This window comes from Pezoporus flaviventris, unplaced genomic scaffold, assembly GCF_033815535.1.
Source record: "Pezoporus flaviventris isolate CSIRO_AGI_PZ_B2104156 unplaced genomic scaffold, CSIRO_AGI_Pfla_v1 ptg000013l, whole genome shotgun sequence".
Lineage (NCBI taxonomy): Eukaryota > Metazoa > Chordata > Aves > Psittaciformes > Psittacidae > Pezoporus > Pezoporus flaviventris.
Genome location: NW_026892561.1, coordinates 12,747,373 through 12,775,212, shown reverse-complemented (window position 1 = coordinate 12,775,212; position 27,840 = coordinate 12,747,373). Strand labels below are relative to the sequence as shown.

At 37.6% G+C, this 27,840-nt stretch overlaps 1 protein-coding gene across 1 annotated transcript; it reads right to left on the bottom strand.

The window, feature by feature from the left end:
• Positions 1–1,008: 1,008 nt before the first annotated feature.
• On the bottom strand, positions 1,009–24,167 carry DNAI3 (dynein axonemal intermediate chain 3). The gene is given in 23 exon segments (XM_061451657.1): positions 1,009–1,234; positions 1,776–1,909; positions 3,135–3,226; positions 3,606–3,810; positions 4,470–4,600; positions 5,018–5,081; positions 5,904–5,983; positions 6,936–7,023; positions 7,798–7,945; positions 9,319–9,392; positions 11,328–11,456; positions 12,164–12,244; positions 12,680–12,769; positions 12,870–12,994; positions 13,871–14,061; positions 14,708–14,824; positions 15,099–15,298; positions 16,964–17,131; positions 17,980–18,084; positions 18,630–18,811; positions 22,333–22,371; positions 23,716–23,787; positions 23,790–24,167. Coding segments are annotated over 23 exon segments (2,592 nt in total). The 5' UTR covers positions 23,860–24,167; the 3' UTR covers positions 1,009–1,227.
• Between the last annotated feature and the right edge of the window lie 3,673 nt (positions 24,168–27,840).

The window sequence follows — 27,840 nt, the reverse complement described above, 5'->3', positions numbered from 1 at the left end:
CTGAAGTTGTTGTGAGCAACGGGCGGTGGGCGATCTCGTAATAACCTTCTGAGTGGCTTCTCGGGCTGGGGATAGAGCCCAGGAGCGAGAAGCACCGGCCACTGTTACAGTGAAAGGAGTGTCGGAGCTACCGGAGAGGGGACAAACTGCTGCGTGCATCCCAGCAGTGTATGAGAGAGGGCTGCCGGGAGTACCGATGTCCGCCCCAGGAGATCCCGGCCACCTCGGACCCCTCCTCAGAGGGTTACCAGATGCCCTCAAAAATACCCGTTCAGTCTCTCACTGGGAGAATCCCGGCAGCCGTTGGGCACGATCCGCCCCGCAGGATCTTCCGTGCGTGCTCTGAGTGGGGCGGAGACGGGACACGAAGTAGGGCGGGAGGTGGGCTGGGCTGATCCGATCCGCGGGGGTTAGGGCGCGGGCAACGAAGAAGCGGTTAGTACTGTGATCGCTGTGGTCATCTGGGGTATCTGTGTGCCTGCCTGCCTCCCCTTCCCACTGCAACGGCAGCTCAGGGACGTGGGCTGCAGAAGCCGCAGGTAAGTGCTCTTTGCTCTAGAGTGCTTTCGCCCACCGTAGCTCCAGAGAGCAGAAAATGTCTTGGACATATCAAAAACCCTCAAACCCGAACAAACCCCCAACAAAACCCTAAAGCCCCTAAGTCTTCAAAAGGAGTGAATACTTCGGGGAGGAGGGAGGAGGAACTTGCAGGAGCCGAGTAGCAGAATTTTGGTGGCCTATGTGAATGTAGCTCCTGCAGTAGAAAACGTCTTCCCTTCTGGTGGGAGCAGGTGGAGGTGGACGTAGACTGAAGGGGTGGATATGGCATGTGGTAATGTTAAATACAACAGCTGAGTTGTATTTAAGATTTTTACAGCTTATTAGAGTCCCGACAGACCCAGAACTTTGAAAACTATTATTAAACAGACAGAACATACAATATAACAGTATTAATGACAGTGGAACAAGTGTGCCAAGAATAGTTGTTCTGTAACCACGTCATTAGTATAACTGCAAAATGCTTTATTTCTGAAGCCGAACATCTTCTGGTGCAATAAAGAGGTCATGAAATAAAAAGCTGGCTGGTTCCAAATGGGCTCTAAGCATCTGATGATGAAAGCATTTCTTGCCCCTTTTCTAGTCCTAAATCCAGTAGTATCTGCTTCAAGTCCAGAAACACATATAGTCTGCATTTTTTTGTTCCTTCATCTCTTCTGTTTTATGTAGTTATACTCTGAAGGAAAAACACATACCAGGCAATAAGCTTTGAAACTTGTACGCAACCCCATTGCTTTCCAGTGGATAGTATCAGTGCTAACACAAGTTAATGAAAATAGATGTCACCTAGGGCTGCATTAACTGAATTGTCATTTCCTTGACGGATTAGTTGGTATTATTACACCATTTACCAAAGAATGGATAGGCAAAACCCTTGAGTGAATAAAGAATGGAAGGCTTGAAGAAGCAAGGTTTATCTATTAACTTTTAGATATAATAACTGATGTTAAAAGAAAAGCAAATTCATAGTTGTTAAATATCTGTAGGCTCTAATTCTCTTGTAGGAGTTTCACTTGACCAGGAGCTGAACTCACTTGAACTAGGACCATCTATTCCACTCCTTAGATTTGCAAATATGAAATAAGGAGCTGCTAAGCTATTTTGATTATGTCCATCCTGATTTTTTAAAATACTACAGAAAATCCTGCCTGGTGAAACAGGTGTGTATTTTAAAGACCCAAAGAAACAAAGTTATCTTAGTTCCAAGTGTAACGTACTGTTTTCTTCCTTTGTGCTTCCAGATGGATTTCTGTTCTGTTTTGGCTTGAAGGTCTTGATACTCTCGAAACTCTTGTTCACAGTACTTCAGATATTTGACTTCTCTTTCAAAATAATCAAGAATGCTGTCATGCTATTAAAAAATGACAAAAAAGGGTCATTACACACCCAAAGACACAGAACTATTGCTGATGATCTGAACTGTATTAGGTTATCTATATTGGGAGTATAGTTATCTGTTTATCCAAATAATTTGCAGCAAAGCAATATAAAGATGTGCATTGAAAGCAGTTGATTTTGATATATATATGCATGGAGTTAAATAATTTTTATTACACTGATTCTCAGTAGATCAGGCTTCAGGAACCTGCACTGAAATAACTAAACCAATATAATCTAAATATTAGTGACTGCTCCTGGGTTAATAATTCTGTGCCTTAAATAGTGTAGCTCTAAAACATACATAAGTTGGGCAGAAGCAATGTGTTTCCTCACATTATGGCACTTGGTTAGGGCCTACCTTGCTTTGGAGAAAGTTAATTTTACTAAAATGAGGCTGCTGACCTGGTGCTACATTGCTACATACTGTGGTTCTGCAAACAGCAAACCTTTATGGGATGTTTATAAACTATGTAAGTGCATACATAACTTAAAACTGGGATAGGATGGGAAGAAGATCTTGTGATGTGAAAATATCAGACTAGCTAGCAGGCAAGACTGATAGACTGGATGAGATTAAAACAGCTTGATCTTTGGCTGGGGGAGGGGGGGGGGAAACCTGAAAATTATGTGGAAATAAAAAGAAATTAATATTGTTTTCATTGTTCCCATGGTCCTCTGGTACAGGTAGTCCTTATTCCAAAACAGAATGAATGTTAGGTGATGTTAGTAACAGTTGGCTAAATGTGCTTTAACTAAGCTAGAACCAGACGCTCACACATGTAAATCAAAGTTACCAAATTTATAGGAAAAAAAAAGATACAAATGTGGACAAGAAGGTGTAAAAATAAAAAAGTATATTTACATAAGTGCCCTATATAGCATTGATTTAATACATGAAAGCTAGGTGTCATTTTATGCATGTGGCAAAAAATGCTGAACTCTTTACTGTGTTTCCATGTAGCCAGGTTGGAGCAGAACTGGAGTTCTGCCAGTTGCCACCCAGGTTTCCTTTAGGTGCTTCTTATGTGAGCTCTGTGCAAAGCCAGCTTTGCTACAGGTGATCCTTGGAGAACATGGCCATACTGATCTCAGATTACTGCCATCCATTTGAAGGGAAGTTTTTCTGGGCAGACTTGTTTCTGTGGTGGAATTTTCAGGATAAAGTGTCACAGAGATGAATAAAAATTCTTACCAACCTCATTCATCAAGGGGTCACTTAGTGCCTGACAGATTTCCAAAATATGCAGTACTCCAAGATCATCAGACACCGCTAAAAAGTGCTGCTTTGCTGAAAGATATTTCACAAAAACATATAAGCAATGTAAATTCCAACAGTAACACATACCTCCAAACACAGGGTTCATTCTTGTTGTGGTCTTTTTGGTTTATTGTTCTCTGCAGCAAAAAGGCAGCCTTATTGCTCTCTCATTTTCTTAACAAATGAATTTCCCTTTAAGGTTTATACTTTAATTTTTTTTTTTTCAGTTGTTTTATACTGTGATAGTGCATACTGATGTATGCCTTTTTTATACATACAATGCAGTGTTAGAGGAAGTATGTACTTATCTATTATAGAAGATCATCTGCAGCAAGATTACTGTGCCTTGGAGTCATGGGCTGTTATGCAAACAGGGTGGCTCAGTAAAGTGCCATCACCATCAACATACATGAGGCAATCCAGGGGCTGATGAAAGTGATCTTTGATTCAGAGATGTTCTGGAAATAAGATGGCTCATGAGTTTTCTTCAATAAGTCCCAAATATCTACATTTCCATCATCTCTGCCAATGAAGAAAACTCCTGGTCTTGTTAAGGACCATCGTCCCGTAGTGTATCTTCCTGAAGAGCAGCTTGACTGAAGGATCGCTCCATACTTGAATTTTTTAAACAAATAAAAGATAAACCCAAGAGTAAACCAGTACTATCTATTCACTACTTTAATTCTCCTATTGTTTAAGAACATTCACAATTTAAATGATCCTATTACAAAAATTGTATCAATGGTAAAATTGGTATCACCGTCTGCAGATAAAGAAAATTGTGGGGAAGTAAAAAACCTCATATCTCACTTGCAGTCTATTAAGGTAGTCTGTTTATAATCTGTCCACTCTTAAAATCTATGCTCTTGAGATTTTGCCACATGTAGCACATGAGGAGAACTGTAAAAACATCCATGTTGCTCTGTCTTCACATAGTTAAAAGGCTGTGTCCTAAATGAGTTCTTCAAACTCATTTAGCACACATTGCCTTTATTCTTCTCTTTTCCTAGGAGCAGAAATAATTGGTTGAGAAGCTACAGTTTTTACAAGGTTGGAATGAAAGAAGGTCACTTCATTTATTTTCTGTAAAAGGCAAGCTTACAATGCTATTTCTAAAATCGTTTTCTGATGTGAAGAAAAAAGCATTTCTTATACCAAATTTAATTCTAACTGTGAAGCTTTGTGACATACAAACATTTCTGAAAATACAGTTTCTGAGGCTATTATGGTTCCATCATCTAATTATGTTTCAGCTGTGTTAAAGGAAACTTACTGTAACCTCTTCTTTCCAAATGGCAAACTTCTGTCCTCCAATGCTTAGAATGATGTCTTTAAAAAACGGAGATCTCTGGAGAGTGTTGATGCTTTCAGTGTGGACAGTGTATTTCTGAGTGTGCTTCTGATCTAGTGGAATGAAAAAGGCAGTTGCTTGTAACTAGCGCTTTAGTGACCATCTTCACAATGGGAGTTACATGGTGGGAAACAAGTGCAGGATCCAGCACACGTTTCAAAGATCCTAGCCTCACTTTTTTGCTGACAAGGTATAGGAAATGTAATTGCTGCAAATCTAGTCACCTGAATGATTTGTGCCAATGAGTACATAGCGATGCACATATGCTACTGGAGAGGGCTTTTGCTATTTTGTCATGACAGCTAAACTGCTCACACTTTCGAGGTGTAATGCTAAATCCTGGTGTCATCAGGGAGACAGACTATTATAGCGGATGAGCAAGAACATTAAAATGACAGAGTATAGGTGCAAATATTTTAAAGCTGGCAATATATTAAGAGTTAAACACATATTGAGAAACTTGAACTTACTAACTGGTATTGGGAGGTCATTCTCGATTTCAATTTTCCAGTCAGAATAAACAATTTCTCCATCCTGTGATGCCAGAAAAATCAAGTAAATGCTAACGTTGGCATTTGGTGGCTTATATCAAAGTGACTTGTTTTTAAGCTGTGACTATACTTAATTATAACCATCATTAAATATGTTCTGAGCAAATAAAACTTAGACTTGCGGTGAGTGAATGAAAAAGCACTAAAATTTTGGACACCATTTTTCAGTTACCTATTGCCAAAACAGCTTTAATTACCATGGTGTATGTAGGCAGTTCTTGCTGCAGAATTAGCTGCTTGGTTCATGCATTGCTCCAGTATTTGGGTAAAAGGTGATCAGAAGCAAAAAGGTAGCTACAAGCCAAATTTTCAATTCCATATGAACTCAAAGGTGGGAAAGAATTTGGAATTTTAGGTACGGTGGGTAGGTAGAGGGCTCTGAATAGCTGGGACTTCCCAAAGTAGAAATAAGTTATGGGGAAAACTGTAGTATAAATGCTTGCATCTGGCATTTGGGGAAACACTGAGAAAAAAAATATCACTAATCTTACAGGTTCTGAAATAATGTTTGGTTCCTGATAGCAGGTAGTTAAGCTTGATATGTCTTGGAAATGTCTTCTAGTTCTGTCCTTGAAGTCAGAGTTCACAGTCTACCAAATATTGGGGTTATTATTATTTTTTATTCATGTAGCTAAATGGATGAAAATGGGAGTAAAATGTGGCATGCCTAGAAAGATCTTTTTAGTGAACGCCTGAAGGAAACATGCAAGTCCAAAAATTTGTAAAAACTCTGTTACTTAATTGTTCAGTCTTTTGTGTATCTTGGATGAACATTTTTCATTAGTAATCTATTATTTTCACTTACTTCAGTTCCAACAAAAAATTCAGTGGAGATATCCTTTATCCCTTTCAGACTTCTGCTCATCTCTCTGGCAGACACCCTCTCTGGGAAACAGAATGGATACATCTATTTATTGTACACTGGAATTTGTTAGACAAAGAAAATCCTTTGTCTTATAAAGGTAGTTCATTGCTAAGGGGAATTTCAAGAAGAGAAATTAGGAAAGACTGCCAAGTAAATCACCGATTCTGTAGGTTAATTGTTTCCAGGTGGCATCTACCCGTTGCTGCAGCTGCTCTGCAGTTAGTACTTCCCATACACAAACTACTTAGGGTAGCACCATTCTGTTCTTCATCAACTTTACACAGCATCAGTGTCTCCATGGGAACTGCCCTTATACATCCCCCTTAGCTGCTGCAGCCAGGAGCTAACATTTCTGATCCAGGGAATGGCACAGACTGCTTCCTGCAGTCCGTGGAGGAACAGTGTGCAACTATGCCAGAGCAACTCAGCTGCCAGAAAGGCATTTGCAATCACTCTCTCAGGTAGTTCGACTCTTAGGCTACCTGTATGTTAGCTTGCCAACTCTACAGAGGGATTAGAAATGTGTCACTACCACAAAGTAACATAATAAGAACCGATTTACTATAGAACATGAAGTTCTGAAGAGTGATACCTCTGTCCAAAGCACTGCAGAAATACCTACAATATATACTGTTACTCTAGGATTATTTTTCTAAAAATAGTATTCTATAAGGGCTGAAAAGGACATAGTGTCTCAGGGATAAAGAGGCTGGGTAGGGGACTTGTATCAGCAAGTGAAACCTGACCAAGCTACCTTGGATACAGAACTGTTGTTCCCGTATTCAGTACAAAGAGATATCACTGTCGTTAATACATGTATGCTGCAGTTTGAATACCAGTATATTTCAGAAACGTTTCTCCCCAGATGCCTTTAGCCATACAACATTGTGTCGCTCAGCTTTCATTATGTATATACTGAAATATAAGTTTTTTAAAAACATTTTCTCCAATAAGGTGTAATCAGAATATTACCTGAGCTTTTGAAATTGCAGTGCAGTGCCCTTAAAATAATCCTGGTGGAACCATACTCTTGGTTGATGCCACTTTTGTGCAGGTTTATCTGTTCAGAAAAAATGCATTTGCTAGCTCACTTTGTCAGATCTTTGAGGTACAAGACTAAATGGCTTACTGCTGGAACAGAACTTTTCAGTTTGCCATGTGTTTGTAATATTCCACAAACAGGATTTGCTGCCTCACATGCAAGCACAAGGAAAACACAAACCTGTGGTTTCTCTTGTGTTATCCTTTCCTGTAAGTTTTTTGCTATGTTTCTAGAAAAAAGAAACCAACAAATCAGCTCCAGTGGTCATGCTTATTCAACAACTGTACCAGCTACAGCTATTCTAAGCAGCACAGGTCAGCAGGTCCAATATATATATATATTTATATAATATATATATTTAACCTAACATTATTTTCAGCCTCACTTTTTTTCACAAACTGTTATGGCCACTTTCATCAGACTGACTGTTGGCTTGCAAGTAATTATGGTTCTGTTGACAATGACCATGTTTCACAGTTTGGGACACACTTGGGACCCGCTGAGATAGCACAGCTGTTGAAAAGGCTGACAGGAACTTACACTATTAATGCAATTACTTTTTTTGAGGAGGCAGCCATGCTCTTTCTTGCGAGTTAGCTTTTCAAAATGCATTTTATTGAAATTTCAGAGGAACGTTAAAGTCTTTCATTTCGTGATTAGAAGGAAATTCACAAGGAAGTCACAATTTGCTGGAAAAACTAGAGTTGGGAAGCAAAAGAATACATTGCTATGGAGTTCTGGCCATATCTACAGTTTGGCTTAATCCTTCTGTTCTATATTTATGTACAGTACCTTTATGAGAGGTTTCCAGGAGAGATCTAGATGCTTAGAAGTATCTGGACCACCTTGGGGTTTATAAAATGTGTTCATCTCTGTTATTTTCTTAGATAAAGGTTGTTCAGAAAGTTTGGTGTCTGGAATATCCCAAAATAATACTGAGCTGCAAAATGATCATATAATGTTATTTCCTAGTTTTGTTTCAAAGTCAGATGCAGTTTCCTATCATTTTAAAGTTGCTTTTTTCGGCCTTTCATGTTCAAACTTTACATAGAAATAGAGATTCTGAAAAGCAGACAAATGCTAGATACCTAGCTGCTTCTTTTGTTAATGATGGCATGTTTTCCTTTATACACCATTTCATCAGTTGTTAACTATACTAAAGCAGCTAGACAGCTTTCATACAGTTTGCTATGGAAAGTTACTGGGCGAAGTTACTGGAGGCTGAGAGAACTGGATGGAGCTCTGCAGTAGGTCATCTAGTAAAACAAATTGAACCTCATTCCCAATTCTTGCAAGTCACAATTTATTTGCTGACATTCAAGGCAAATGGTCCCAGTCACTTGAATCTGTCATCTCGTTGGAGTTTTCAGCCCTCTGATTGTTCCTGTTGCTCTACTCTGGACATTAATTTACAGATAATTTTCCTCATTGCTGACATCTCTTTACCTTTCCTAACAGGAGTTGTTCAGGGACCTGTGCTCTTCAAGGCTTGTTCTTGCCAGTGCAGTGATTTCCCTGCTCTTAATTTAGCCAGATATTCTTAATTTGGAGCCCTGGTGTGTGGGTAGTTTAAATTTCTTCCATGTTCATTACTTGCATTACATTGCAAACTTGTTAACAGCCATATTTACAGTCATTCTTCTAAGTTAATTCTTTGAAGTCAGCTCTTCATTTGATTAAACTTTGTATCATTACCAAATTTTGCTCTCTCTGACCCTCCTTTTGTAACTAGCAAATACATGACTGAGCCCAGCTATGCAGCCTTGAAGTCTTAAGTGTTTTGCCATCATGAAAGCTAAACATTTATTTCCACATTTTGCATTCTGCCCCTTTCCGGTCTTTCACACAGGATAGTATTTGGTTGTAATCATCATGACTATTAATTTTACAAAAGAGGTGATTCATACAAAATAGTTTTGCCCGCTAATACTTCAAGTCTAAGTATAGCTTACAGTGTTTCTGTGGCCTCAAAATCTTTAACAGCTTTTTGTCCAAGTCACATAATCAATGTATGTCTGGAGGTGTGGCTCTCCAGGCCAATGCATGTATGATCAGCACTCTTTCTAAGCTATACACAGAATATTAATGTATACTTCTGATTTCTTTTTTTCAGTTAATGAACCCTTAATGCCATTACTGTAAAGGGCTTAGCTGGCCAAAAACTTTATGGGCTTGTCTTCTGCATACAGAATTTCAGTATTCAGGATAGGCTGATAGGAATCCAGAAGTGTGCTAGTTAAATCATGGAGTATGCTCCATATAGCTTTCCAAAGGAAACTGGAAGACATCATGTAGAGTATGTATTATATATACCAATCAGGGGAGCAGGTTGCAAACTGCACGGGAATTTCAGCTCTGTTTTCAGAATCAGCACTCATTTGGTTGTCCTAAAAATAACAGTAATAATAATTACAGGGTGAGAAGATTATTAGAGACAAAAACCATATTCTGCTAAGTACTTCCATACATAAAATGTGACTTCTAGAAATTAAGTCAGTATTTCTGCTTGGGCAAGGTTTGAAAATCAGGAGTTATTAAATTGTAAAGTCAAGCTATTTTACAAATGTACTTACAGTGAACTGAGAGCAGCTTTGCCTGCGGAACACCTAAATTAATAAATTCATTCAGCAGGATAAATACGTGCTGGCACCACTGCAAGTCAGGCCCTCCTTAGGTTGCCATATTTGTAATGTTTTTTTCATCCATCTTAACCAAAGAGCAAATCATTGAGAAATTTATCTCAAGCAGCAAAATGTACTGGGAGTGATACCTCTTTGCCAAGTTTACACCATGGGTCATCTCAAATTGTCACTCAGCTAGACCATACTGCGAGATAGGAATGGTGCCTTCAAGTGTTAATTATTAATAGTTTAGTTTGTACATGTGGGATTCTGCAGGTTTTATAGTACTTATCATTTACCAAGTAGTCATTGGTTTATACCAGACTTAATTTATTCAGAAAAATAAAGGAAAGGTGTTGGACACACAGACACACAAATGATTATATGCTGTGCCATTATCAAATACAATTTCCAGTATATAAAAAACATATATTGTGGCTAAAACTGTATTTATCAACCACGTGGCAAAGTTTCAGCTACACTGTTTTCCCTTCATGAGTTGCCTGCTGGAGTCAAAATGGTAGTCTCACAACCATGCAAAGCTGAATTAGGTTCTAGATATAACTTTAATACTTTTTCATTGATACCTAATAATAAACTGCAATTTTTGGGAACTGTGCCATAAAAACTGCAATGCTGTGCAAAGGCTGACACGCATTCCATGTTTATATAACAAAATGTTCCAGTACATGTTGCTAAATATTGACTAAGTGATTCCTTTGTCAGTATTATTTACCAAGCAGGGACTTCCTGCATCTTTTATTCCAGATGAACATGAAAACAGCTTTCTGACGCTAAACCTAGGAAGAAAGAAATAACCCACCCAAGGAACAAGAAACACACGGCATTCTGCTATCCAATCCCTTTCTTCATGTTTTACATCTGGTACTGATTTGTACCCCTGGGTACTACTGTAGCATAATTGTATCAGCTTTCTTTTTATGATACATGTGCACCCTTTCCCTCACTCTTCTAGTAATGTTGCTAAGGACTGCAGGATCTATGAAGTCTTAAAATTTGTTTTTAAAAAATATTGATATGTTCATTTGCATAAACCTTTTAAAGATCTCAGTTTTCTTCCTCTTGGCCTGCTTTTCCACTGCCATTATTTTGCATTTGCCTACATTTGCATTTGGAATTAATTTGGGCAATCATTTGCAGTACTTTGGTAGTAAATGAGCATCCAATACTCCTGTAATAGCATTGGACCCTTTAACTACATATACCCTAAATACTGTAGGTATTAAAACCATCGTGGAAAACCTAAGTTTTGAGTATACAGGCAGCACTTAGAAGAATTAAGGTAACTACAGTAGCACCATTCTTGGGTGCCTAGATATTTAGGTAATTGAAATAATTTCTCTGAATTCTTCATGGCAGACTAGATTGCTCGCAGTAGTAATTCAGCATAATTTAGATATGGAATGCTTATTATAATTTTGAATTACAATTTTCAGTAAAATGAAAGCTACAGAGATTTTTCCAGTATGAGAAGATTCATATCAGGTTGAGAGCACAGCACGGTTGTAAAGGACAATGAACAGGAAAAGTGGTAACAGGTTATTAAATATTTAGAAAATGCAGTGAGAAATAAAAAGGCTGTTACAAATAATTGAATCTTTAATATTTTCTCTTGAGTTTACACTATGATTTCCGAGGTAGCATACTAGGAAAACATGAAAAGTAAATTTTTAAGCTCACCTGAAAATAATTTAGCAGCCAAATTATATCTGTTACTGTTTTTTTATGGGCATGCTCTATGGGAGAGTCTGCACAGTGTTTCACTAGAGGTGGCTCTCTGATGCTCTGCTGATCTTCCATAGCTGGTGGCTAGAAATATTTTAGAAAGAAATATCTTAGTATTTTTCCCAAATACAGTAGTAGACCTGTCAAAGGCAAAAAGTTACTTTACATACTTTAATGCTGCTTCACAGATTTCAGATCAGTTTAGAGAATTTGCTAGGGGTCTAATACCTTCCTACCTTTCCCACTTGGACAAAAGAAAATGGAAAACAGCAAAACAGGCTTTTGAATAGGAAGCTCAAAAAAGAATTCCAATGTGGCTCCACAGGCACATGCACATCCACTTAGGTTATTAGTTCCTCCTCTGCTTTTAGGTCTCTCTTCCACTTATTCCCTTTATAGTCTTCTTCCACTGAAATCTTCTCATTTTCCGAGCTACTTTTTTCCTGTCCATAAACTTCCAGAATAATTTTCGGTATTACATTCAGCAACAAATGCTGTACATCTTTGATAGGCTTCATAAGGCAACAGTTGATTACATGTTGGTGCTCATTAAAGAACAGTCTGAAGTTTAAGTCTGCACAAAATGCAGTAAAGCTATTAAGATAGGCCAATGAGGTAGAAATTATAGTGTGATAATAGGTTTATTTAATGAACTCATCAGGTTTCTTATCATTTCTAGTACCTGACTGCAAAGATTTTCTACTGGTTTGAGTCAAGGTACTGTCACACATTTTCCCCCACAGACATACAGAGGTACTACAATTGAGAATGGAGGTATTTATCATACTAACAGCTGTTACCTCATTTCCATCAGCATCAGGTTTTGTATTTTGCATCTTTACTTCATGTTCAGAAATATCCCACAGTATAACCTGCAATGAGAAATGACTATATTAAGAATTATTCAATCCTTTATATTGAACGTATTTTTCACATACAGTTCATGGAGGCTTGGGGAAAATTCACTCTCTACACTAGAACTTAGGAAGTCTTTAAAATATCGAAGTCCTTAAAGTGTTGCCACTTCCATCTCATGCTATCAGTAAAAGGCTAAACTTGTCTCGACAGCTACAAAAAGGAGAGTCTCTACAGCTTGACGTATGTTCCAGTACTACAAAGAATGACCGTACAGTAATGGCTCAGCTGTGGAGTATCCAGGCATAACTTCAGTGCAGGATCAGAGAATTTCTGAGACTGTGTCAGGAAGTGTTACTAGGGATGCTGGGTACAGCTCTTCACCCTTATTTTAATAACGTAAGGAAATATACAGGAATATCCAGTTTTATTCATAGGCAGAGAATGAACACCTGTCCATTGATGCAGCCACCCACAATGACATTTGGGTCGCTTGGGCTGAACTGAAAGCAGTAGATGTCTTCAGGACACTCCAACAGTAGCTAGAAGGCAAACCAAAAGAGTTGAGAAATACAAATCACTCAGGTTGCTTGTTCTCTTGTTGTTTAAACACCTGACATATCAAAATTGCTGATGAAATACCTGAGGCTGGATAGGGTCAGAAACACTCCAGAAAAGTATTGCTGATTGCTGCAGCAATGACTTGTCAGAAAGGTTAATGTGTTCTTCGTAAGAAAGCCTCTGTCTTGCTGACACTGCTATGATCCCTGAGTGAGAAAACAAATTTTCTCAGAAGAGACAATTCAAGTTTGAACATGCTGTTAATTATTCTGAGCGACTTGTACCTCCTGAATACAGTGAAAAACAAAACCAAAAATGACCCCCAAAACCCAGCCATGAATTGATATTGCTCTCTTTACAGATCAACTCTGAGGAAATTGGTTTTGTTGCTTTAAGTTATTCAGCAATGAGCCATAGAACCTAAGCTTCATGGTAAAATTCAGGGGTTTTGCTACTGCTCCTGAATGGTGTAATACTGCAGCTGAAATGATGGGACAGGCTTCTAGTGCCCATCATGAAATGAAATCTTCTGTAGCTGAATTAATTTTCTGGCAAGGCTGCAGTATTGGCTATTAGTATGCTGTGCAGCTAAGACATTTATATAGAACTTAATTGTACCTTTAAGCTTGGCTGTGTAGAGCAATAACCCATGGCAGGGAGGAGACATTTGTTACACTCCCTGGCACTCAGCAGAGCCATGTCCCATTATGGCTGTAACATTCCTAGGAAGTATTAGGCATGCATACAAGAACCAGCCATGGGGAAAAAGACAGTAGTTTGCAGAGCCACAAGAAGGACCTGGCACAGTTGGAGCCCCACTTAACTGAGCCTCATATGAGAGAAATTTCCCTTTCCTGTGATCTTTGCCTACGTTTTAGCGTGAGGGACTGTATGGCCTGTCTGAATTCTACAGATTTGTCCTCCTCATTTTCCACTTTGTCTCAAATCAGCAATTGAGACAGACATACTGAACCGGTTTTGGTGTTAAAGTTAAAAGTTGATAGTTTTATGAAAAATGCGTATTTTATAGTTCTCACAATACAAGTCATTCAAATCTCAATTCAGTATTTTAACTGCATTACCATCAATGTTTGGATGCCAGCAAACACAGCTAATAGTTCTGTCCTTGGGATAGCGCAGATCTGTAAATGATTGGTACGCTTGAAGATAAACATCTGGCTTGACACCAGAACTGCTTTCGTCTTCTGCTAGGGCCTTCCAGTCATCAAAAAAAGGATTTATAATTTCATTTTGCTGCAGTGCAATTTCCATTCTGTTTTGTGGAAAGAAAAGTTAACACTTTAAATAATCCAGATGTGGCTGCTCAGTAGTAGAATCACAAATATTTCTGTAAAGAGGCAGCTTTTGTTTTACATAAAATGATGACCACAGTGGTAAAAAAAGAAAAAGTATTTATTGCTCAGTGATGCATCACTGTAAGGAAACCCTCCTCCATTTAAATATAAATAACTAATTGTTACAAGAGTTTAACTCTAGTTCTAGTGTTGTTCAAGTACAGTGCAGTTGTTAAATTCTTGCACAAAAAATGCTGATAAGTGGGATTTGTCCCATGACTAAGGGCTTTAGGACAGTACCCTTGCTCTTCTGCATACACCTCTGCTTCAGTGAGCAGTGTTTGAAAGAGCTGCTTTGCAGCTTTAGTGGTGTAACACTATCAGCTTTAACAGTTCTAATACCCATTTAAACCATCATTCATCTATATTGCATAGACTTTATGTTAATTTTCATAGAAACAAATATTAATTTAGTATCTGTTAGTATTAAAAAGTAAGCAAGAGGAAAACCAAAACAAACAAATATCTCCCCACCAAAGCCAAACCAAAAAAGTATATAGAAACAATTAGTAATTGACCAGACCAATGGTACATTCCAACAGCAGTTCTTGCTTGTAATTTTACCTTAAATGTACTGATGTAAGAAATTCTTTCAGCTTCTCAGATGACAGACACTCTTCTTTCTCTTCATCTGACAACTGTCTAGGAAAATACTGGGTGGCTGCATTTTTTGGATAGGTCCTGACCAGTTGGAATAATTTCAATGTGAATAAGTATAGAAACAATTTCAAAGACAGAAGCCCATGTAATGTGTAAAATTGAAAGCTAAATCTATTAATTTTTTCTAGAAACTCTTTGGAAAAGTGAAAGAAGAAAGATACACACCATCCAGTTCTGTTCTCTTAATCAGTATGAGAAACTCCAGGAGACCTGATTTAATTTACATAACTTTAATTGAGATCAGAAACAGTGTGTAGCTTAATAAATAAGCTGATAAATATCTTCTCACACTTACCATTTTGTCTGAGTAGTACTTTCTCTTACTTTTGGAACCATTTGCACACCTACATCTTTTTCAAGCATTTTAATACTGAAAGTTTTGTCTTGATAGGATGTGCATTCAACATAACTGTCTTTTACGTCTGAAGCATTGTTATCAGTAAATGTAATTGGTGCACCGAACTTCCTGCGTACTCGAGAAATCATATACTTAATCTGGAAAAGAAGTATTTCAGTAAGTTAGCAGAGGAGAAAGTGGCAGCATTTATGTAATTGAGGAATTAGTTCTATTGATGATTTCTGTGCTGAGTTTACTTACATTTCTAGATTTTGAAACTGAAACGCTCATATAAATAACCTATACCATATGTAGTAAAAGACTGGTTTGTATTTCTAAAACAAGAAGTTGCCTTTATGTAATGTTTTGGCTAGTAGAACAAGAGAATTATATTTTCTAGTTCACATAATATCAAAACTGCTCCTTTAAATTAAAGGATTGCAGTTCTATGTAATACTGCATTCCACTTCCAAGACGTGGCTTTTCAGCTCTGCCCTCTTAGTGCGGTTCTCAACATTGGGTGAGGTATTTCACCTTCCCTTGCACAGCTTAGGGAGAGAAAAGTACAATGAAGAGGATCCACGAAAATCTGAGTGAGGAGTTTCCTTATAGCAAGAACTAGGAAGGAAGGGATTTCGTTTGACTTCTATTCACAAAGAGAGGTAGGCTTTTGATTTCAGGCAGTAGAAAATTGTTACTCTGTCTTGGATACATAGCCAGGTACTTTCTCCCAGTACCTCCCACAGAACTGGAAAGGAATGTAGGCTGAAAATACTTTTGAGTAGACCTTGCCAGCAGGGTACAAAAATACTTGGACTGTGAATGTGGGTTGCATTTCATGACTGTGAATTAGCTGTAGAACAGTCAGACATCTTTTTTAAGTAATGACAACATGTCCAGTTGCTGAGAACTGTCAAAACTTGGCCAGGTTTCCTTAAACAGGGATTTAGGTATGGAGTGGAAATCACAGATGGACAGTCAAATGCTTGGGGATACCCCACACATCACAAGTTAGGTGGCAGCTGTTGAGTGGATCTACTTTTTGGACAGTTTTCTCAGTATAACATGAAGGTGAAATTAATGAAGTATTAGGAACAACTCCTTCCCCAAAGGGTGCTCAGGCGTTGGAACAGGCTGCCCAGGGCAGTGATGGAGTCACCATCCCTGGAAGTGTTCACACACAATGCAGATGAGGCCCTCAGTGCCGTGGGTTAGTGGTGGCCTTGGCAGTGCTGGGGAACAGTTGGACTTGATGATCTTAAAGGTCTTTTCCAACCTGGTCGATTCTATGATTCTATGTCCTTCTGTAATGGCAGCCTGTAATACCTGTAGTCAGTAACATTTTTTCTGAGGTAGAGCCCTTGAAAGTATTGCATGCCTCTTAAATACCATCCATATCATGAAACAAGAGTACACTGGGCTCCATGGCAATAGAACTAGGTCTTTAGAATATAATTGAAGTGACTGAACTTGTAATTTGGCCATATAGTCATTTGAGCAAAAAGTGGCAGAGCTGTTACTGACCAGAGATGATCAGGACTTTGGAATTTACAGCTTATAAAGTAGATATGTCCAATGCAGTCTCACGTGCCTTGTTTGCAGGATTTAAATAGAAGAGAATTCAGAGAAAAAAAAAATTAAAAAAAAATCTGCAGCTGCAGCACTTTCAGTTTTTGTTAAAAGTTGAGATATTTCTCTTTTTCTTCTTGAAAGAGCCCAAGCAAACTAGGATTGCAACTTCCCTTTCCCTGACTGGTTTTTAAGGAATGTAAAATACTTTTTTTTAATATTCATTTGATTGACTAACATCTGTGGATTCTGACCTTTGTAGCAGTGTCTTTAACAGATTCTTCTTCAACTTCCTTTTCACTGCCAAGAGAAACCCAAGGTTTTTGGACAGGAGGCCTGTAAGGTTGGATTTCTAGAGTCTCTTCTGTATTTTCTTCTTCTTCTTTGTTTTCTTCCTGTTTTTCTTCTGCAGGTTCTGGAGGCTGTGACATCAAACAGTTAGAAATGGTACTTTTTCACAACTGTTACTGAAATGTAAGTATGAACTAGAAAAACCGTTTTCAGTCTTTATCCACACATTCTCTATCTTAATGCAGCAAGTCTGGCTATTCTGTGCCCCTGGGTATGATTGGGTTAGGTCCCATTCATTCATTTGTGCATTAGAATTTTCCAATACATGTTACATATTTAATATTTAACTACTAAAGAGAAGCCATTGTCTTGAAAGCAAATCACTGTTATATAAAAATAATTTGTAGTGGTTTCCTACATCAGGCCCTCCTGCCTGGAACTGCGATTCGCTTTTCTATTAGTCATTTCTTCTCCTGATGCTGAGTTACAAACTCATGTTGAAAAATTTTATAATCTACCTACCCATAAACCTTCTCCTATAATGCAGAGCACAAGGGGAAATCTATGTATCTAGAATTATTTAGAACTCAAGAACATGCTGAAGTATGATTTAAAGAATACATACATACATATTGTGAAGAGTAAGTATAACTCTTTGAAGATGCCAAATATAATCTTTTCTTTTTATGTCTTGCTAAGAAACCTGGGTCTTGGCAGAGGAAATTTATGCTTATGACAAAATGCAGCAGTGGGGGTTAGAGTGACTCTCTGAAGTAAAATACAAAAATTTAATTCAGTCTTTCTCAGTGTAAAAGACATTTTTTACAGTGATACACATATTTTTCTTTGATCAGATTAACCTTTAGAGGAACATTCTGGCATGCCAACCACATCAGATGCTTACAAATACAATATCAGTTTATATTTTAGACAAAATTCTGAAATACTCATAGAAAGAATGATGCTTGTATTTTCTTACCTTTAGAAGGTTTTCCTTGGCTTCCTCAGAAGCAACGAGGTAAAAGCTCTGTCCATACTGGAAATTTGCATCTAAAACTACCAAAAGTTCTTCCCCTGGATATTCCTAGTTTAATTAAAACAATCAGTGGAACACTGAAGGCAAATAACATATAAAACAGACATGAGCATGTGACTGGCAAAGCTACCACTAGTGTAAAGTCAGTATCTTTGGTTAATCTTTTAAGTCTTAACAGAGGATTACATGCGCCAATTGAAAAGAATAGATGGATTTTATTTTCTGATAATTATTTTGGGACCAAACTAACCTTTTCATACCAAGAATTGAAAAGAAACTGTTTTAATGATTCTCAATAAATAGGCAATGAATAAGGTGAGGCCAGAGTATGTGAAGCTCTGCCAGTTCAGAGAATCAAAACTAGTAATATTTATGTTACTTTGAGCATATATATAATCTAGAGTTAGTTAAAAAAAACCAAACAAAACTGTGCATGGTGAGCCATAAGAAACCTTGAGTTGACAGTAGTCAAAGACCTATAGCCTTTGGATATTACACCATTAGTGTTTTTACACGGAGTCAAACAAGGTCAAACCTTATCATATACTCTGAGAGCATGAAGTCTTAAAGTGTGAACAAAATAAACTACATACCAGGATAACATTTTTGATAGGGTAAAAATCAGAAATTTTAGCTCTTCTTTTCAGGTCCTGAATGATGTCCTCTTTTTTAATGATTTTGAAACAATTTTCTTCTGTGACATCTTCATCAACTCGGCAATTGAAGATTGCTTGGGTCTGTGCAGTGAGAACTAAAGGAAAGATTTCTGGGTGGCCTGTAAAAGAAAGCAAAATTCCTTGAAACATGCACTTTAATAACTCTACTGTTTCCTAGCAGAATGCCTTTGAATCTCTCAGCTTAGTTTTTGGTATTTTGGAAGGCATAGGGTAAAAATTGTATTTCATTTTGTTAATCTTGGAAAACACTCTACCTAACACTTCCTACTTAATGAATATGTTATTCCTAATATGTTTTTTTTTTCCCTCTTGATTAACAGGTCATTAAGAACTGAAAGTCATTAAATAGAGTGTTTTTAATACATTAAGCACACAACTGCCATAGAGAGCCCATGAACAAATACACTCTAATCCTTTGCTGTAGTATGTTGTCATGTTAAGCCAATGTTTGATCTAGGTGAGGCTTCGATGCCCTCCCAAATAAAGATGTTTCTCTGATATTGGACTTTCATCTTCCTCTCACTGAGTTCTGAGTGCAGCTGAGTCTTTTTTGCACTAAGCAAGTGAGACTAAAGCAAGGTCACTAAGATTCAAGTCAGATACTTATTTTCACCTTTGGTGGAGAATATATAGCTGTTGTTTTCTGCATACATGACCTCCATTAGGTTCATTTGTACTAATTCAGAACAAGCTATTTCTTATCCTACCTCTGGCAGTGTTATCTTCACTGCTTCTAGTGAGGCTGGATGCAGTTAGGTTATCTGTCAGCTGTGCTCTGCAAACCTTCAGTCTGAAGATAATACCCAGTGCCTCTTGTTAAGTGTGTCAGCTGTACGTATGTAGCACTGATTCTTCCCGTATTACATGTTTTGCCCTCCAGCTTGCATAACAGCTGTGTTTAAGATCACTATAGGCCCAGCTAGTTGAATTCTGCTGCCTAGGAGACTCTTTTCTTCCTTCGCAATACTGCCACGCTAGCAGTCATGCTCTGTCTTAGCTGCCACAGTAAGAGCATTCTTCATGAAGGCCACAATATTTTGTCTGAGAAGGCTATCAGATGTTCATCTTTTTGATAAACTGGGATGTGTAAAAGATTTAGGGACATGAGTACATAGGATTTTTATGTCCTCAAAAAGGCTGGATTTTGTAGTAATAGCTGATACTTTCTATAACCTTTGTTTCATTCTCTTTTCTTAGTTTGAGTTATTTAATATTTTATCTTAATTCCCAGCACCTGTGGTATTTTTATCTTTGTGTATGCCTTAAATTGAAGTTGATATATCTAAGAAGATGATATTGACCAGCTGGCTCAGCATGTTTTGAAAAGCCATTTCTAACCCAAGCCAACAAGGACTGATAAAACAGTAAATTCTCCTTAATCTCTATCATTCAGGAAGCTAAATCTCTGCATAAGGCTATCACATAATACATAATGTTTGATGAAGCTGGCATTTATTCTTTAAAATTTTTCAATACTGTTTCTCTACTGCATCTGCTTTGCTATAGTCATCCACTAAAATTAATGACATGCTTGATGCTTCTGGTACACACTGCACTATACCAAGTATTATTTACTTAGCATTCACTAGTAATTTTGTAGAATACACAATCCATTTATAGCATGCACAGTCCATTATTTAACTTTCTTCACAAGTTGTGGTCACTATTGCATGACTTTCCTTTTGGCATTTTGGTGCTTTTTAAGATTTCTGTGTGGATGCTTTGAAAAAATACAAAATCAGAGGGATGTTGATTGGGAAAAACCTCTGAAAGGCATTGGTTCAAGCTCACTGTTGATAAAACCAGACCAAGTCAGGCCTTGTTTATCTTCAGGAGTCCCTGTGCTTGCCTTTTTGACTTCTACTGTCTGGAGGTAAAAAGGCCAAGACCTAGATTCTTTTGCTTATTAATTTGGCTGTGAGACCAGGCTCAGAAAAAGTGTTTATTCCAGGGTGACTTGAAACATTTGATGCCTTTAAGGAACTGCAAAAGTTCTGCAAGATTCCTAGGTTACCCTAGCCAAGGGCATGAGGCCTCATTAGGATGTTATTAGGAAGCAGACTCAACCCCTAGCATAGAATCATAGAATCATAGAATAGTTAGGGTTGGAAAGGACCTTAAGATCATTTAGTTCCAAACCCCCTGCCGTAACACTACAGATACACTCTACATTTCAATATATTGAAGCAAAAAAATCAGACTTCCTTTTGCAAATTAAATTTCGTAGTATGGACAGAGGACAGAAACCTAGGGCTGCGTACCAAAAGAGAGTGTAATTTCCATCCTCTCTGTACACAGCTGGCTCACAGGGCACAATGGCCAGGAGAGCAAAGGAACAAGATATTTGTACATATCACAGTGCTCAGAGTTGGTGATGTGGCTACTGGCTGTAGCTAGAAGCTACAGAAAATTTATAAACATAATTAGCTGATTCTTAGGTGACTTTTCTTTCAAAAAATTATTCCTAATAGTCTCAAATAAAATAAACCCAAGCAATTAGATTTTGTTTTTATTATTCATAAAAAATCCTACCCAGGAGTTTATTCAAGAAGCTTGTATCATGTTATTTTTTAAAATGAATTGTGCATACAGCCTTTCCACAAATGCTAATGCTAAAAACCCCTGTCTTCTCAAAGAGATGTAGGTTTCAGTGTAAAACAAAACAATATGAACATGCTTTAAAGTTAAGCAGGAATACAATAGACATGACTACGAGAGGGAGCAGAGTAGGACAGAAAGTCTATTTTCTTCAATCCTCTATTGCTGGAATTCCAGGTTAATAACAGATTAATGATCCAAATTAAAATACGTACATCTTTTAGCCTAACACAAGGGACTGATACTGGAATTCTTACTATTATGAACATTTTTAGTGAATGCTCTTTTCCCCCAAAAATTATGTAGCACCTAACCAAAGACTTCACATTGTTTTTCTGACGGTATATTGTATCCTATCTTTTGTAACAGTCAGCGGCTCTTAGTGCTATGAGAACTTCACAAAGGACCAAGAAGCTCTCAGAGAAGTAAAGAACACTTGCCAATCTTATGCTAAGGAGATATCATGCACAGACAGTGACTGCTTACAGTAGCATTATTTTCCTGCTTTCGGCAAGAAGATTTTAGCAATAGTTCAGCTATTACGGCTATAACCTTACTTGCCACTAGGTGGAGGTAAAATTCTCTCTTGCTGACAAAAAGAAGTCTCTCCAGGAACACCGAAAATACAAATTTTAATTTATTTTTAAAGTAACACTTTTGACATCTGAGGGATCATTTATTACGCATTTTCATTAGCTGCAGCTTAGCCATTTCGGTGACACTAATCAAAGTGCAATTTTCGTATCCACATGTGTGTGTACCTGTTCTACCCATGTAGGAGGTGCAAAAGAAATGCTTGATATCTCTGCGACTTTTAAATGGCAGATTTTTTCCCCTACTGCTACTCAGAAAGTGGTCCTGTAATCACTACTGTAATAGCTGCAATTCTTCATAGTGTCTAAATTTTATCATTCATAAAAAATCTTTCGATTTAATTCCCTGGCTTTAGTAACACTGAAGCTTCAAAATGCTGAAGTGTTCCAAAACTATTACTTGAAAGCCCAATCATCATAGCACTTACCTATACTAGCCATAGAAAGATCAACTTCATGTTTTTTATCTGAAATATAAGACATGACATTACCAGTGAGATTTCTTCCTAACAAAGTTAAGTATAAATATACAGTCCTTTTCTTGTTAGGCAATATTTAAAATCTCTATGTATGTTTAAAAGTAAACTGTGAAGAGGAAACACAGTAATTTCTATTCAGTTTGCATTTAACACAAGAAATGAGTGAAGCCTTTCAAAATAGGTCTGTATCTTAAGGAGATGTTGGCATATTCTGAAACTATGGAGATTTAAAACTAATTTTTATTTTGAGCAGGTGGTCTGCCTAAGGCAGAAATCAAAAGAAATCTGTCACCTTGTGGTGCACGTTGCAGCTTCCATGTTTGAAAACCACACTCACTGCTGCCTGATAGTGCCCGCTTTGGACAGCTACTATGTGAAGAGGAGATAAATGGGCAAGGCTTGCTAACATCAGACAGTAGCAGAAATGAGAGGTGTGCAGGCAGGAGTGGGCGTGAGTTGCCTCTGACAGTGGTGAGGTGGGTAGGCTTGCTCTGGGTAGCAGGGTGCTGCTGGAGCAAGGCTTTCTTCAGCTCCTGAGAAAAGGTCTGCAAATCTCACAGCAAAGTAGGACTGGAAGAAATTAGCAGTGATGTGCAGAATATTCTCTGCAGCACAGCAGCTATTAATCAGCTGGAAGGGGAAAAGTGATTAAAAGGCAAAAAGCAACTTCAGGAAGGTGGCTGTCACAGCAGAAAAAAAAATTGATGAAACAAACCAAATAAAACCCAAGCAAGAGAACATCACCACCTGTTCTGAGAATGTGCATGCCACTAGAAAAAAATATAGCAAAGGCTCATTAGCCTTACACTTCATTCATATATACGCTTTATAAGTGGCACAAGTGAGATAGCACCTCAGCACATCTCAGAAAAAAGCCCACAGTAAAATGCACTGTGAAATTAAATTGTGAGACTTTGGTATTTTTTCAAGCTCTGTTATTGTACCTGTGTGTGATCCTGAGCACCTGAACGCCTGCTTCTGGGGACACGTCCCTCTGCCTGATGCTCTCTCCCTGGGTTGTTAGCTTTTGTGAATCTCCCCACTTAACATGTATTAAGCCTCCCAATTTCCCATTCAATACTGTTATTATGATACCACAAATTATTAAATCTAAACTACCAAGACAAAGTGTAAATATTGCAATGTAGCTTTGTTATGTTCCATATACTGGTTACAAAACCATAATCATTAATTGTAGATCTCTCATTTATATAAAATAGCATATTCTAATTTATCTCATGTTTACTTATATTCAATGGCCCAAAATAATCATGGTAGCTCTTATGTGAGACTCTATTACTGTTTGTTTCATTGTTTCTGTACCTTACATACCAGGCTCTTTTCCCTTCAGGGATTTCTTAGCTTTGTTTTCACCTTTCTTCTGTTTCTTTGCCTTTGCTTGTAACATCTTTCAGATTTCTCTAGAGAAAGATACATATCATCAACAAACTGTAAACAGACAATGGGATCCACCATGCATGAGTGAGAATTTTTCCCATGCTTTTATGTAGTTTGTCATTATACTAATAAGTTCATACACAGCCAAAGGTATGTTCTGTAACTGTAAACCATAAACTGTATTTTGATATATGTACTAGGAAATACTGCTCCTTTCCAGGGTGATTAATTATGGACACTGATTATCCAAAACTTTTCTATTCCAAGTTTATTTTTCAGTGTGGCTCTGTGGAGGTCAAACTTGGAAAGAAGCTGTACGCGTTATTGTAGCATGTAGCAACCACACCGCTGGAAATAATGCTCTGTACTCTTGTTTCATTTACTCTCCTTCTTCCCAATAACTAGAATAAAGATGAGAACAGCAATGTAAAAAGGCCATTGCAAAGGAGGACGTGCAATACAGGCTGCTCACAGTACAGACAGGACACCACCACAAAATACACTGCCAGCACCATCATGTGGAAGGTACACACACAGCAGCCTATAGGACAACTAAATCAAGGTAGTCCAGATTCTGTTAGAAGTATTAAGGTTTGATGTTGTTACTGAACAGCTTGAGGCTGGGATTCAACGGGGATAAGGACAATGGGACTTTCAGTTTGTGTCCTCTGTTTTCTATGTTCCCACTGTTTTTTAAGACTGTAAATGGTTTGGGAGAGGAACTATTCTTTAAATGTCTAAAAAGCACTTACAGTATTTGGATGCTATTCTAATTTTAACACTTACAAGAGGAAAGCAGGTACACTTATAAGGCAGAAAAAGGCTGCACCATCAAGAACTTTCTCATGATGTAGCGATTTCTGATGAACTCTTACTGGAGCTATGGCCTGTCTCCCTGCACATGTGAACAGCACATTTACTGTCAGGATGCTTTAAGATGCAATGGTGAGTTTATAAAATAAGTGTTCTATCTTAAGACCTTCCCAATGAAAGGCCTAAACCAGTATAAGCATTAAAACAAACACGGCATGGCCTGTGAATTTGCAATTTCAGTGGTCATCCTGGCTTTGGGATGGTCATTCCCAGACTGAGAAATAGCATTTTCTGTTTTGTAACACAGCTCTCAAATACTCCAGAGGCAATCAATATAATTTTAGCTTCCAATCTGAGTTTTCGCTTGGAGATGACCATTGATGGCCAAGATAAAGGTCATGGATTATAGCCTGTCTTTGGGATCTGTGTTAACTTCCCAAGAATTCAAGGTAAATTTTGCTGTTAACTTTAATGGGAGCAGAGTCTGACAGTCTTATTACAGTAATAGATTTTTCTTTTTCACTCCAATCAAAATAGAAAAATATACTTATAAAGCCTCAAGCTCTTTTCTCTATTGTTCTGAATCATGCAGATCACAGGTGACAAGCTGCTTCCATGTATGGAATGTTACTGCATTTCTCTGTTGTTCAGTCATTATTGCAAATACAGCCCCTTCATTAATCCATCTGAAAAACTAGCAATTTAATCTTACACTTTTTCCAAAAGGTAATGATAATGCCAATGGCAAACAGATTAATGTTTCAGAATTATGAAACTCTTGCCTTGTAAGGGATGATGTTTTTGGAAGATTAAAAAGCCCTCACAAGTTATGTATAGTGAATGTAAAGAAGAAAGTTAGGAGTTTTTTTCTGCCCTCGTTCTCCCAGTCTTTTTGTCAGGCACAACACTACAAACATTGGCAATATATTCATGTTTAATATTCAATATATTTTCCCAGTTATAATCTTTCAAAGAAGCCTCTACACTGAAAAATATGCATAGTTTATAGTACTGAAACACTTACCTTCGAGTGCGTGTCAATTCAGATGGTTAAAAGAAGCTAATTTTCCTTTATTTAACAATAAAAGTTCAAAGCTATTTCTTATCCATCTCCTTGTACATGTTATGTAAAAAATATTGTGACCCATTTTATAAATGGATTCTGTGACTCATTTGAAATCAACCTTCACACCTCTGGATAAAAGAGACAGTCCTCCCGGACAGGAGGAGAGGCCAGCTACTCTACAAATCAGTTGAAGAACAGTATGAACCATCTCATATATGCTACTGTCACATTGGTTTATTTCACCATTTCCTAATTATACACTGAAACAAAGCCAATTTGGAAATGCTGATTTTTTTCTTCTGAGTAACCTAAACCATAAGTCACATGAATAGAGGAAACGCAAAGGGCTGAGATAAGTCACATGCCTATGTTTAGTACAATAATTTGCAAGTAAAAACATCCCTTTTCCTTCAACTGACTTCAAGTATCTTATACCTATAAAAACAGTTAAAACATTTGAAAATTGTCTCCCAGTAAATGCAGTTCCTCCTCCTTTACTGAAAGAATCGGGTGTAGAGGCACACACAGCACTATGCAGCTAAGGGCAGTACTGGTGACTGCGTACGTTAATACAAAAAGTATTGATGTTTAAGAATTGCAAACGAAGAGCGCAACTGGTAGGACTGTTCACGGTTCCATCTGTGGTACACAGAACCTCACCAGCTGGAAAGCAGATAGATAGAAAAGTACAAGGTAATTATCTCCTTTTACAATACCCCTAACACCGTATCACCTCTGTCCATTTGTCATTCTGTGGGCATATGATTGTCAGTGGTTAGGAAACATGTAAGGCCTTCAAAGAAAGCAAAGGCAGAACTTCTAAGACTTCTCTGGAAGCATTACCAAGTCCATAGCTGTTCACAAAGTATGTATGCAAAGCTGGGGTTTTATACAGGATTAAATAACCTACTAACCCACAGGTGCTCACTGCAGGAAACCCGCATGCACTGAGAACTTTAAATACCTATTGAAAAGCAATCTTTTGCACTCCTCCTCTTCAAAACAGAAATAAAGGAACAAAAATCCTAATGGTTCTTAATGTGTAAGATAAAAGCTGGTATTTTCAGAAGTTACCTCTTGCTTCAGGGTTTTGGTATTTTTTCACTCCCTAAGTTTTTACACAAAGTACCAAATCCTACCAAGCAAACCATGAAAAAAAAAGGTGTCTGTATTAGAGGACTGTCTGAAGATATGACAAAAAGATAATTTCTTTAATCTGTGGTTAGTTCCTATCCTCTTAGGGATATTTCTCTATCACTTATTTAGAAAGGACTCTAATATGCATATTTGTCCAGAATTGTACGGTTGTGTTATGCTTTTCCATCAATGCTTATGTAAATTCATAATTCTATGACTGAGAACAGAGATTGGAAATTACATTTAAATTAACATAATTTAATTTATTAGTACAAAACCTACAAAAAACAAAACAAAACAAAACAAAAAAAAAACCTCAACAAAACAACAACAAAAAAACACCAAAAAAACCTCCAGCTCTTGAAAATCAGTTGCCATAGAGGTTTTTAAAAGTCAAGGTCAGGCTGGACAGGTCTTTGAGCCACCTGGTTTAGTTGAAGATGTCCCTGCCCATGGCAGGGGAGTTGGAACTGGATGAGCTTTAAGTGCGGGCTTTCAGCCTAAACCATTCTCTGATTCTGTGGAGTCAAAAATTCCATTAAATATGTTCAGTCTGATTTTTCAGTCAGTTTTCACTGGAACACAGTGTTACATTATTTAATTGTTAAAACCCAAGTAAATGTTTGACAACTTTGACATTTTGTAGCCTAGTTTATTTATAGATGCCTGTAATATTTTCAACATTAGTCTCAAGAAAAAAAATAAGCTCAGAGTGTTCTCCTAATCATTTAGTGTACTGAAACATTTACAGTTATAAACCAAAGGCGTGAAGTTGCTAGGTACTGCACCAGGGGAAAGTGAATTAGCTCTCAGTGCCACAAAAGATGCTGTCTTAAGTGAGGACACAGAATGATTCATTAGTTGCCTAATTGAATGGTTGAAGGTCAAGCCTGTGTCCATTACTAATTTAGCACTGCAATTTACTACAATTTGCAATGACAGAAGAATTGAGAGCCCTTCCATTTAACAAAAGCACTAGAAGAAAATTATCAAAACCAGGTGCTACTTGCTTTTTGTTGTTGTGTCACTGTCAAGCTAAAAGT